Source organism: Lonchura striata, chromosome 1 (assembly GCF_046129695.1).
Source record: "Lonchura striata isolate bLonStr1 chromosome 1, bLonStr1.mat, whole genome shotgun sequence".
NCBI classification, from domain to species: Eukaryota; Metazoa; Chordata; class Aves; order Passeriformes; family Estrildidae; genus Lonchura; species Lonchura striata.
This window is the reverse complement of record NC_134603.1, coordinates 153,911,683-153,925,384: the sequence shown is the minus strand read 5'-3', so window position 1 is coordinate 153,925,384 and position 13,702 is coordinate 153,911,683. Positions and strand designations below refer to the sequence as shown.

Genomic DNA, 13,702 nt, shown 5'->3' with positions numbered 1-13,702 from the left:
AAGGCACTGGACTGAGATCCACCAACTCAAATTGCAGAGCACTCTAGAAAGGCCAGGAAAACAATAAAACCCCAAAGTAAGCTCAGAAAAATTTCAACAACAGCAAAAAATAAATTAAAAAAAAAAAAGATCCAAACACCTTCTTGCTCTGGACTGAAGCAAGAAAAAGCCTCCAGCTAGAGGCAGTTATTTGACATGTTTTTTATCCACAGTTCTAATTTATGAATGGTTGAAAACTGGCTAATAGCCATTCATGCAAAAAAATAGCTTTTGTTTGTTTTTTTTATAATAATAATAATACATCTACAGTTTGGGCAATATAATCCTTGTGAAAGCCCATTCTAGAGAAAATGGCCAAATATGCATTTACCTGATAAATCTGCCTTTCCCCAACTCTGTCTGGATAGCAAAGTACCTGATTCCTGGAGAAACATTCTAAAATAGCTTTAAGAAGCATCTGAAGAAGGACGAAGGGCCAGTCTATCAGTTAAAAACACTTTGACTTTTGCAGAGAGCTGGGAAGAGGGAAACAAATTCTGCTCTCAGAGCAGCAAATCAGCGCTGTTGACTTGGGGAAAAAACGGTGTTTGGATCATATAAATCCCACTTATGAACCTGGAGTACAATGGAAGTGGTTTCACCTGTTTTGCTGGTCCTCTGTGCCACGGCAGATTTCACATGACAGGGCTGTCCCCATCTCTTAAGAGCATGATCCTGTACCAATATGACCTCAAACAACATTTCTGTCTGTTTTGAATAAAATTTACATTCATTTAGATGGCTCCAGCCAAGAGCAGAATATTCCCATAAAGGATTATATAAGTGTTAAGTATTATTATAATTAATATTTCTTGCACAACTTTCTGAGACCTTTCTTTTTTTTTCTCCTTTTAAAAATAAGTAAACTAGGATTATCTTTAAAAATCTTTGCTTAAAATGACATCAAAACTCTTTTTTTTGTACTTAAACTAACAAAAACCAGTGAAATTAAAAGCTCACACTCAGCTGACACTAAAATTCCAAGTATTTCACTTTTTTTTTTCCTGTTTTTAGTTTATGATCATGTCAACTAACACCAAAGAACAAGCCTGAATTTTGAATTTCCTGGTTACTATTAGTTTCAGTTCAAAACTTCATATTTAAAATGCCATTTTCATCTTTGTTTGTAATATATGCATACACATACACGCACATATATATATATTTGATATATATATATATTTCTCAGTTTATAAATTCATAAATCCGAGATGAAGGGAGCGCTAGGACGGCCCTCGAAGCCTTTTTTTTGCGCTGTATAAAGACTCATAAGAATTGACATCATTGACATTGGGTTGAAGTAGATTTGTAGCAGTCGTGGCTTTAACTACAAGGCAAAGATTGAAAGAACATTCGAGTTCCTCTCCAAGAAAAGCAGTAAGACCATTGGTGGTGAAACAAACAGAATATTCCAAGAGAGAGAGAACTGCAGGTGTGGGAAGTCATCCAAAGTCTTTATCCCTTCCTTCCGTGCCATCCTGCTGTTTGGTTTAGTTGGTTTTTCCCTCACCAAATGCAGGTGATTTTTTTCCCTTCCAGGGTGATCCCACCATGTCCTTCTCGTGCCTCTTTGCCCTGGCAGGGAAGAGTCAGCCCTCGAAAGTCAACCAGGTTGCAAAGGCACGGCGCTCTGTGGGACAGCACTGCCCCCAGGACACCCACGCCACGTGTGGCCACTGGAGGAGAGGGTTCAAGGTCATCTGGAGGGAAAGGCCACCCTGGAACTGCCTCTTGCTCTTACGGTGGGAGGGGAGGGACAGTTCTTTGTATTACTCAAAGAATCCAAATGCTCAATCTATTAATCGATGCCAAAAATAGAGCTATATCTCAACTGCATGGCCCTTTTAGAAAATTCACAGCTTAGCTAGAACAGAAAGCATTCCCGGGAGAGTCCCTGGGTACAGAAAAGCACAGCAGGTCCCACTGCTCTGGCCTGAAGTTCCTGCACTGATGTGCAGCTTTGTGTTGGCACAGCTGTTCCTGTAAATCCATCGGGAATGTCTGACTGAATCCAGCCACGAACTCAATTTTCTGGAGATCCTCCTGAATCAGCTGGATTGATCACCCAAGCACGTCAGCTCCATCCTAAGACTCCAAAGAGAAACACTGCAGAGATTCACGTGCCAAAAGACGACAGGGACAGGCTAAGACATGTTGGACTACGGAAAAACAAAAATAGGCAAGTCCAACCCAAAATGGAAACCAAGAGGAAAAATGACAACGGTCATGTCCATTCACAGAGTAGGATCAGTTTGGCAACCGAGGATCACAACTGCACAGCAATCACTTGTTACTTTGGACGGACACGGATTACTCGCAGATGCTCTGAAATGGGAATAGTTGAGTGGGTGGGTTTGGCCTCTTGTTTGTCTTTTAAACATTCTCCATTATTGGCCTTGAGTACAGCTGGGTATTTACAGTGGCTGTTAAAAAGAGATATTTACACATTTCCTTTGTTTTTTCACCTCAGGGGAGGAGAGAAGAGGGGAGGCGAGGGGAGGAGAAGAAAAAGGAGAGGAAAAAAAAGGAAAGGAAAAAGGAGAGGAAAAAGGAGAGGGGGAAAAGGAGAGGAAAAAGGAGAGGAAAAAGGAAAGGAAAAGAAAAAGAAAGAAAAGGAAAGGAAACTAAAGGAAACGGAGAGGAGAGGGGAGGAGAGGAGAGGAGAGGAGAGGAGAGGAGAGGAGAGGAGAGGAGAGGAGAGGAGAGGAGAGGAGAGGAGAGGAGAGGAGAGGAGAGGAGAGGAGAGGAGAGGAGAGGAGAGGAGAGGAGAGGAGAGGAGAGGAGAGGAGAGGAGAGGAGAGGAGAGGAGAGGAGAGGAGAGGAGAGGAGAGGAGAGGAGAGGAGAGGAGAGGAGAGGAGAGGAGAGGAAGTGAGACCTGCACCACCACCAAAACTATTATTTCCTTTTTTTCTTTTTCAAGGGATGGTTTTTGGTTTGCTCGTTGGTTCCTTTGCTCTCCTCAGCTGCTCATGTCGCCAGGTTCTCTGCATTTATACTGGACATCCGAATCTGAGAGCTGCTCTTGCTCAGAATGGAGAGTTGTGTCCCCCCGTTCACTCCGCTGCTCGCTAGAGAAGGATGGCGATGTTTGAAATCCACAGCAAAATACCGGTTGACTTTCCAGCTCCTCCATTTTCTCTTTATTTCTGATTGCACCTTTAGGGAGAAACTTCAAAAGGTCATTTTTTATGTACTTAGCCGCTCGAGGACATGCTGACAAATTATCAAGATTAGAAAAAACCCCACAATTCAACAGAACTGTTTTTAAGGTAATTATTAAACTCCTTAGTTCAGCAAAATCTGAAATTACTTTTCCATGGCTGGAAGAGGCCTGGGCATGTAGCGGGGAGCTACAGCCCAGCTCAGGTTCTGTGTCTAACTTCAGATAATTTAGGATCAGCCCAGAGGTGCATGGAAGACCTAATCAACACCACCTGGAGGAAGAAACAGCCTGTTTTCATCATTGGCCAGTACCAAAGATACAGTAAGGAGCCAAAGGAACCAGCAGTCAAAAAGTGCTGGATAATATTGAAACACCCTGTCCACAGAGGCAGCTTTTCTCACCTGCCATTAATGGCTGGATGTTTGCACAAAATTTTGCCTCTTGCTTTCAGATCCTCTCCAAGCAGACCAGCTCTGGGATTAATGAACAGCTGTGCCACCCTCCTTTTCTTAAGAGGTTATTTTATTTTATTGGCACCCACAGTAAATCACCAAGAGTAAAACAATCCAAGGTCAGAAGTTCAATTAGGCAATAAGTAAATAATCCCACAGCTTTTCTACTTTTCACTCTTTCCCAGTTTCCTGGCAACACTGCTGGGGTGTGCACAAGTGTATAACTAATATAAGTAGTAAAGATTTAATATAAGAGCGATTATAGTAGCTTGGGCCAACATTTACTTGATTACTTGTTCCTGTATCATATTTCTGAATGAAATAGTGTAAGAAAAAGGAGATATGTAGAGATGTTTTCCCAATATATTTTTCCAGTCTCCAATGAGCTGCTGTGTCAGAGATAACAGTCGTTGTATCACTGTTACAGCTGCTGTAACAGTCGTTGCTGGATTTCTAGGCTTAATATTGTTAAAAAGGATAAGATAAAAATGCTAAACAAGGGCTTCAACTGTATGGACAAAAACTACAGGGAGGAAAAATCCAACTGGTTACATTCTCCTTCTAGGACCTAAAAATTCCTATTTGGGTTAAAGTTATCTAAAACATAGATATTTATAAATCAGATAGAGAATGGAGTTATGTTTTCTCTGTGAAAAGAGAATAGTGTTTGCATCTGGAAGAGTGTGATATTCCAAACATTTTCTTGCTGTAGGAAATTTAGTGGAAGCACAAGACATTCTCTAATTACCATTTTCTGATATCTTGAGAGGGAAAATGGCTTTAATTAATCTGGTTGGTTTGGCTAAGAACCACCCCCCACTCCTTCCAAGGGGCTTCAGGAGATCTTGACTATGCCCAGGGGCAAAGATAACCCATAAGTTTGTTTGATGAGCTTGAAGATTGTTGTGGTTTGTCTGAGAAGTCACCTGGATTAAGGAGTTTGAGACCTCTTTGTACAGAGGTCAGTAATGCCAGGTTATACCTAAAGTCAGCCCCCTTGGAAAGAAGAAAATAAGCTGATTTTAGGAAAAGACTCCAAATGTTGGGCTGCACAAAAGATGTGCTGTAGTGGAGGAGAGAATGAATGGACTCTACATGTTCTATGCTCCTTTTAAGGCAACATTGAGCAGAGAACCCTTTTCCATCAATTCAGAAAACAATGACTTCAGATACTCAGTTGTGAGCCTCAGATTCAGTCAAAGAGAGAAACAGAAAGTTTCTAACCAGGCAGAAGCTTGAGAAAGTTCTGAACAGAATGTAAATAGTTCTTTATCTCTGTTGTTGATCACATTGTTTATAGTTAAGTTCTACCACTGTGCGTCATGCACTGTGCACCAATGGGTGGGTTGCTTTCAATTCAGGATCAATAGAGTTGGTCTGCACGAAGCTCTGTATAAAGAGTGATCCATTTTGAAATAAATCAGAGTTTTACTCTCTCAACCTTCTGACTCAGTCTCCTCGTTCCCGTCCTGCCTCAACAGCGTCGTTCAGTCAGATAAACAGGCAGGGAAATGCAGATTGGAACAGGAGAACCAGAGAAACCACAGATGTGGCCAGCAGCAGATGCCGTGTGCTGAGAGGAGTGTGAGGCTTGCAAGGCACCCAGGTGGTGTCTGGGGGATGGCTCTGGGCATCTGACACCCTTGGGCTGTGTGTGTGTAGGGGTGAGGGTGGCAGGGCTCAGGAGAGAAGCTGGCACCAGTTGGGTGGTGCCCAAGAACTCAGCCTTCAGTGAAGGGCTTGACACTGCTCCCCTCAGCCTCTTCCCAGGAAAGCTGGAAAGATTTAGAGTGGATTGATGATCTGCAAGAGGGGAAGGAGGCCACACTGAGAGGTGAACAATGGTTTTTTATTTAGCCTGGCACTTTATCATCAATGGTGCCCTCCAGGTATGGATACTGGGCCCCACACAGAGCATGGAATGGTTTGGGTTGGAAGAGACCTTAAAGGTCATCCCCTTCCACCCCCTGCTACATGCAGGGACACTTTCCACTACCCCAGGGTGCTCCAAGCCCCATCCAACCTGGTCTTGGACACTTCCAGGGATCCAGGGGCAGCCACAGCTTCTCTGGTAACCTGTGCCAGGCCCTCACCATCTTCTGATGAATCTCAGATTGCAAGCACCATCACCAGTTTGGCTGATGTCTCCAAACTGGGTGGTGACAGAGACATGTCAGACCTCTTGGAGAGAGCTGAACCGGCTAGGAGACTGGGCTGGCAAGAGCAGGGCAAAATTCAATAAAACCAGTGCAAAATTTTGTACCTGGGATGACATTTCAGGAGAAGCCTGTATATATCTTACCCCTGCCAGGAAGCCTTAATCTGAGCCATCATCTCTGGTAAGGCCAATGTTTTGTTTTGATAAAGAGATCACAAATCCTTTTTTCTTTCTTTCTTTTTTTTTTTTTTTTTTTTTTTTTCATGAGAATTGTGAGATTCAGACTAAAGTATCAGGGATTATGGTAGATGATGAGTTAGAATGGACAGTTGGAACAACAGTTACTCCCACAAGAAAATGGGATGTGGATGACAGGTGAATGACATTTAATATTAAAAATCTTACCTCCCCATTCAAGAAGCAGTAGAGAACAGCGACAACAAAACCCTAGGAAAATGGGAGAGAGAAAAAAAAGTAATTCAAATCCTGAAGGAATGACAGGAGATAGCTGGAGTGAAAAAAACAAAAACAAAAACAAAAAACCAACATACACATAAATGAGCAGAGACACACTCTGAGAACTGTACATGCAAAGTAGTTATAAAGAGCAGAGGTTTGTTTCTAAGGAAAGCTGAATTCAGTGTATAATCACCTGGAAGGATCCCAGTCCCAACTCAAACACCAGCCTCTCCCTCTTACTGACATTCTCAGGAGAAAAGGCAAACACCGTGTAGTGAATTCCAAACAAAGGGATCAGCAGCAGGGTGGAGCGAGCCAGTCTCCTGTCACAACAGAGGGAAAGAACTTTAATGCAGCCTTGCAATTAGCAACCTGCACTTTAATTAAAGAAGAAAGCACAGAAAATATTTTGCTGACAGACTTTTGGGAAATACGTACGCCGCGTAATTATACAAACAAATATGCAACATTCCTGTTTGCTCCCAAAGCCTGTTTGCACACACACTGCAGTTTGCTCCCCCTTCTTCACACTGCTACAGTAATGGCACATTAATTATGCTTAATTCTCGCTGCTGCTATTTTAATTTGCATTCTTAAAAGAAGGGATTTTCTCCTACCATGCCAAAAAATGAGGGGAATTTTTCTAAGGGGTTCAGACTGCTACTATGGTACAATTATAAACCTCTCACCCGATTGCTTAATCCTGGTGGAGTGTTTGAAATAATTTCTTTTTGTTGATTTCTGTGTGTGTGTGTGAATATGTTTCTGCAAAGCAAAAAAACCAAACAAACAACAACAACAACAAAAAAAAAAAAAACCCCAAAAAAAAAATCTGATATAACCACCAACAGCCATATAAATAAAAGTTAATCCCCCTTCATGTTCTTGTACTCACAAGCATTCCTGAAGATTTGATTTTGGTATCAGCTTATACAGTTGGAAACCTAAGTGCGATTTCACTGTTTAACTATTTCACTGCTTCAGAATAAAGAGGTTTCAGAGGGAAATTAAGCTTAGACGATATAAACAAAAGGGCTGAAAATAAATGTTTTACATGTGAGCACTTTACTGGTGAAATAGCCCCAAAGCAGGGGCCAGAAAAGACTTGTGTGTGTTTTGGTGAGTGTCACTGATTGAGCAGCAAAAAAAAAAAAAAAAAAAAAAAAAAAAAAAAAAAGCAAAGAGAAAACAAATTTTCTGAAAATAAGGCAAACAAAGTGACCTAAAAAACCTCCAGGACATTTTCAGAGGGGAAGAATATCATTGACTATGTTCAGGTAAGTGAAAAGGAAGGATGGAGGACAAAGGAAGGTAAAAAGCTGTAAAGATTTTTCAAAGAACTGCATATTTGTTCAAACTTAAATTTCCCCTCTGCTTTTATCTATTTGGTACATTGCAGACAGATTTGAATTTGCTAATTCATGCTCAGTGATAACCCCAAATGCTGTGTTTGTTTTAGAAGACTTAATTAACACACTTGCAAGAATTTTGTGAGCGCAATTATCTCCAGTAGTGATCTGGGAATGGGACATGGGTGCAGTGCTGGTGTCCCTCAGCCAGACCTTGAGCTCCATAAATCCATCCCAACTCTTGCCTGGAGACTGCACTAAGCACACCTGAGCCATAAATCGGATGAACACCAAGCCTCACGTCTTGGTGGAAGACCCCACAAAACAGGGAACACTCTTCTTGCGGGTTATATAATAAGATATTGGCCAAAATCTTTTGAAAAGAGAGAAACCACCTTGGAACAGAGTGATGAAGAGCATTCAGAATGTCCAGCTTTGATGATCTCTATAAAAAGTAATTTATACAGGAGTGAGCAAGTGTAAAAGAGCTTTTGGAGTCCTTTCTAGTCCTTTTTCTCCATGGACATGCAATCAGGTTAATAAAAAGGAACAGAAATTTGAGGAAGATATTAAAGAACAATGTTATCTCTGTAAAAAAGGGATGTAGAGAATATAAGTGTCTTAAAAGTAGTAATGGAATTAAAAAAAAATCAAGTTAAAAGTAATAAACTGGACAAAAAAAACATCTCTCCATATCTTCTATCATTTATATTCAGACTTAATGACAACAACAACAAAAGGATAAATGTTGTTTTGATCTAAAAGTCAGAGCAGAATTGTCTATTAATATGTTCTGTCTCACTGCACTCTTGGGAGATTAATTCAGGGGAAGATGCAGAGGAAGTCTTTTTTTATTGTCAGTTTTCTGGCATCAATCATACCTGATTAATCACACAATTAGTTTTTAGGATCTGGAAGTATAATGCCATCATTAGCTTATTTGAGGTGTTGTCTTCAATATTGTCATAAAAGTGAGGAAGAAAACACATTAAATAACATATTCTGAAGTTTATGAATTATTAAGATAAGTAAAGAGGTAAAGAAGATTTTAATGATAAGAAAAGCCTTGAGAGACATTAATGTCTGTGTGGATGATGATAAATTGCTTTTTTCTCCAGAGCATCAGGAAGAGAGAAGAATAAAAGCAGGTCCTGTGAGATGTATAAGTTTATGTGCAACAGGGAATGAAAATCTTAAAGGATACAGTGGAATTCTCAGGTGTGTAACAGCCAAAGATATTAATCCTCTTTTCTTCCCCCACTCTTTCAGACAGGCAAAAAACTCAGGGGAATGAATCTAGAAGTTCTGAGGACAATAATTGTTTAGGTGGATGTTTGGAAGATAATGTTCTCCAAAAGGTCTGGCAAAAGCCTTGTTCACATTCCCACAGGGAGAGGAAAGTCTTAAGGTTACTTAAAAAAAAAAAGAAAAAGCTATTTGAATATCAATTTTTGTTGAGGCTGACATTCTGTTTTCCAGCTGTTATTTTCCTTAAAATCACTTCAAACATAAGACTTTCCCCAGTAACATGGATATGAATGTGGACTTTTTTTTAAGTGTTAGTACAAATAGAGGTGTCCTCTGTTCTCCCTCACTCCTCTATGGAGCAATGAAATTAGAACTTTATGCTAAAAGAAACACTACATAGGAACGTTGTCTAATTTGACCAGTATTTGAAAGAATCATGCTTTTATTTTTCCATTGCACATCCACATTTATTAAGGAGATTGCTGAAGTCTCAACTTCTGAACCTATTTGAAAGAAAAAAATCAAAAAAGAAGAAAAAAATCTTGAAACCATAGATTTTAAAGGAATATTATATTGTTGTTTTCCCATTTAATCCTGTCTCTCTAAAGTAAGAGAATTGCCCAGTTTAAAAGCTGTCCTAAGTGAAATATACTTTGATCAAATATAATTTTTTTCAATGAAGACATCAAGGTGTGTAGTCCTTAAAAGCAACATTCACCTCACCGAGGTTTGGATATACATAACGTAGATATTGATAATGAAATTATTTTAAATTGTCTCTAAAGTCAATGCAGAGAAAAATACACTTTAAAAACTTAATTCTTGTGTTCTACAGTTATTTTTTTAACACAAGGTGACTTCTGTTGAAAACCCTGTGGGTATTGAGTATGATTATTTCTGTATATATTGATTAACTTAATGCTGTGACATATCTGTAATGATGGCATCTATTTTTTTGTAAATTAAAAGCAGACCTCAAGTCCCTTATGAAGAAGAATCACTGACACAAAAGGACAAATCCTCTGCCCTTAAGGAAATTCTTATCACATCCTAAATCTCTCCATTGACCTCAAAGGGAACCTGGACTGAGTTTGTCACACAAATTTCTGCCCTGTAGATTTGTGAGGTTTAGATTAGAGGAACCCAATTTCTCTGGCCAAAGGTTCATTCACCATTCATCTGTGATAAATCTCTGCAAAAAAAAAAATCATGACAGTATTTCAAATTGAAGGATAAAGAGCAAACCACAAAGGCACAGGATGTCATTAGTAATGAAATGCTCGACACAGTTCATGTTTAATAAACTGAAAGATCTATTTTATCACAAAATGCTGAAAATATTAAAGTGACTTTCAGGAACTTCAGTAATCTCCCTGACAGATCTGTTCCAAAATTTAATTAGGTCTGCAGCATCATTTCCAAAACACCTGAGGTAACACCGGAATTATTCCAGAGTTTTAATTTTCCCATGCATAAACCACATCTTCAGACCAAGAACTTGAAAAACAGGCAAGCTTACCAAGACTTTTATACTTCAACAGACACAAAAAACATAGGTTTAAATACCTCCTGTTAGGCTGAACTCTTCTTGCCCTTGACTAGGTAGAGGATTTCACCTTAGAGAGTTATCAGTCTCCCATCTTTCAGAAACACTGCATTTAATGTAAAATTTGGTTCTCTGCAAAGGCCCAACAGGATGTCTGGGCTGCATCAGGATGTTCATTAGGCAGTGAACTTTATATTTCAAACTATCTCCTCCTAAACCTAACTTCCAGTTTTACCCAACTATTCTTAGTCTTCAGCTGCTCTCTGTGTAGAAGACACAGCTGCTCCTTTTTGTCCTCTCTGTTTCTATCTGCTTTTGCACAGTTCTAGTCTGTTGACTGAATATTTTTCAGGATCTTCATTGTTCTAATTCTTAAATACCTCAAAGATATATGAAATCACATAAAATTCACTTTAATTTTTTTTTTCTAATTAAAAAACATAACCATATATGAGTTAAGTTACAAACAAATGTTTTTTTCCTTAATGGTTTTGAATATAGCTACTAAATATTCCTTAGCAAAATCCTGGAGTCTTGGGTCTGTGTGACAGGACAGCTCAGAGAATGTTGATTCACACTTATGAACTGCTGTGAAATTCAGGAGACAGATCATCAGAAAACATATTACAGATGTCTGAAATTGCACCTCATCTAAACAAAATGAAAGAATGACCTTGGAGCTCTTATCCAACCTTAATATTTCCATGAATCTGTGAAAATCTGTGGGTTTCTTGTGCAAGGAGCAAGGAGTCAGATGAACTATAGGATAGTGATTAATGCACACAACTCTTGGCTGAATGACTTTTATTCACTCTTCTGGATACCTCATTTTATATTTGATGATATTTGACAAAATTGGACAGAACTTGATGATCTTGGAGGTCTTTTCCAGCTTAGTGATTCTATGATTCTATAAATTCTGATGGATACAATTAATTTTGATATTAGGTCAACTTTAGCCTTTCCTCATTTTTGGATGTTTATTAAATTAACTTCATTCAGTTCAATGGACAAAAGACGTTTTATTCCCACTGAGGGTCTGATTGACTCAACCTCACCCAGTTTTTTTAGGAAACTTGCAGGTGAACCATTTTCTCTCAATATGAAGGTGCTCACCTCTTTGCTGTACAATAAAGAGCATCTATTAATTCTGTACAGGCACTACCCAAAAACCATCAATAGCATCAGCCATAATTACCAAAAAAAAAAAAAAAAAAAAAAAAAGGAAGAAAAAAAATAAAACAACCTTAAAATCCTCGATCGTAGCGCATCGGCAAAGGCACATAACAAGAACAAAGAAAAATTCTACATGCAACAAGAACTAAATGAATGCTTTGCTCTCTGGTTACTTCCCCTCTGCTCTCATCCACTCATTTAACTGCAACATGCGTCACACACACACAGTAATGTCACAGGAGTGCGTACACTTACAGGGTAATGGTTGATAGTTCTGACATCTTGCAAGAGTGCTGGTTAGCCCTCTTAGGCTTACAGTAGCATTTCTGAACGCAGCTGCTAAATATGACAAGATTAGCATTTTTTTCAGCATATCGTGAACAGGCCAAGGTAGGTCACTTTCAACACATTTCATGAGACACGTCACAAAGATGGAAAGCGGACACGACAGAATGGAGTCACAGCACGAACCAGCTGCTTGACTGAAGCAGAAATTAAAAGATTAAATAAAAATTAAAGTGCACTGGCTGGTGCTGGCTGTTGTGATGTGCTGATTCACGGACAAACCAAAACTCAAACACCCTGAGGGCAGGCGGGCAGCGCTAATGCATCCAAAATACACAGGACCTGCTCGGTCTGGTTTTGTTCAGGGGGTCACAGAACAATAGATTAAATGAAAGCTGGCTGCATGCTCATGGAGAACAATCAGAGAGTAACAAAAACTTGTAGGATGGGGATCAATCTAAGGTTAATTCCATCAGGTGTTCCTCATTTTTGTTGTAGTGTGGATCCCTTCTTTTTAACAGAGTTCTAGTAAGGACACCAAAGCTGTTTTTCCATCTTCCTTGGTGATGGGGAAGGAGCTCAGTATGGAATCTGAATGTCTGGCTGGTAATTTTGGAGGTACCACTTATTTTTTTGTCACACACGCTAAGACAGTGTGATCATCAAAGCAGCAGTTCATACACCGTGGAGCAGGACTTTGATCCCTGCATGTTGGATTCTAGGAACAGAGAACAAAATAGTTCCTTTCCAATCAGCCAGGAGGGGCTCATTTAAATCAGTCACTCAGAAGGGTAGTCTGAAACATGGAGACATTTGGATGGATCCTATAAGAGATTTTATATCTGGGCTGAAAAACATGCAAATTGAAAATAGTGATTTCTTGTCATCTTTCAAGGGGAGAATTTTTGTTTTGTTTCCAACATGTGGTTGTTTTGGTGGGATTCACCTCAGGAGAGGCTGGAGGTTTACAGTACAGATGTGTAAGCAAAATGGACATCCTTAGGACCCTGAGAATCATCATCAGGATAAACAGTTGAGAGAGAAATACACATTTGTTGGCCAGGTACATCTGACCTATTTTAGATGTCCACTGTAGGATGAGATGAATACCAAACACCACTGAGTACCCTAACTAAATCTCCATTAATATAAAGGATAATAAAAGTTGATTTTTAAAGCAATTGCCTTCAAGGCAAACATTTAAATTTGTTCAAACAAACCCAACTCTGTTTCTGTTATACAATCTAAGATTTGTGTTCGCAACTCACGGAATTTGTAATCTGAACAGTAAACCAGGATGAATTGAAAACATTAATTTCCCCCTACTTTTAACTCCTTTAAGTCAATCCCCATTACTGGAGTTATATTTTGCTTCCTTTTGGATAATTAAAGCCTGATAACTGTGTTGTTATTAAATATTACAGTATAAGAGTCGGAAAGAATACAGTCTTGGGGCATGGACACATCCAGCACATGGGTATAGTAACTGTGTTTCAACTCATAAAATGAATTTCATTTTTTGGATGTTGCTGAGGAAGTAAACATGAAAATGACTGCTCCTCTTACACTAGAATTTCTGTGCTAGATTTTTGTACCACCTGCTTTTCACAGAACTGAGTTGGGATTACTCGTCTGCTTAGACTGATCAAAAATGAGCAAAGAGGTTTTGGGGATAGTTCCATTTTATTGTGACTGAGGCTTTCAGAAGTGACTATGGATTTTGAGGGCCACTCATTTTTTTGATCACTTGATCTGAAACACATTTCTCAGACCAATTTTTACCACAAGAGGGCTGCTCAGCCTGTGTTGAAAAGAAGCACTTACGA

At 39.3% G+C, this 13,702-nt stretch overlaps 1 protein-coding gene across 10 annotated transcripts in view; it reads right to left on the bottom strand.

Moving 5' to 3' along the window:
• Positions 1-2,853: 2,853 nt before the first annotated feature.
• ADCYAP1R1 (ADCYAP receptor type I) overlaps positions 2,854-13,702 on the bottom strand; it is a 144,238-nt gene continuing 133,389 nt past the window's right edge. For 5 of the 10 annotated variants that reach the window (XM_077789662.1, XM_077789654.1, XM_077789646.1 and 2 more), the window contains 4 exons: positions 11,847-11,930; positions 6,466-6,595; positions 6,219-6,260; positions 2,854-3,209 (listed from right to left, as the gene is read on the bottom strand). In XM_077789662.1, the coding sequence (XP_077645788.1) occupies positions 3,000-3,209; positions 6,219-6,260; positions 6,466-6,595; positions 11,847-11,930 (466 nt within the window). In that variant the 3' untranslated portion in view covers positions 2,854-2,999. The remainder of the gene's footprint in view (positions 3,210-6,218; positions 6,261-6,465; positions 6,596-11,846; positions 11,931-13,702) is intronic. The other 5 variants (XM_077789684.1, XM_077789697.1, XM_077789676.1 and 2 more) reach the window with 4 other exon arrangements.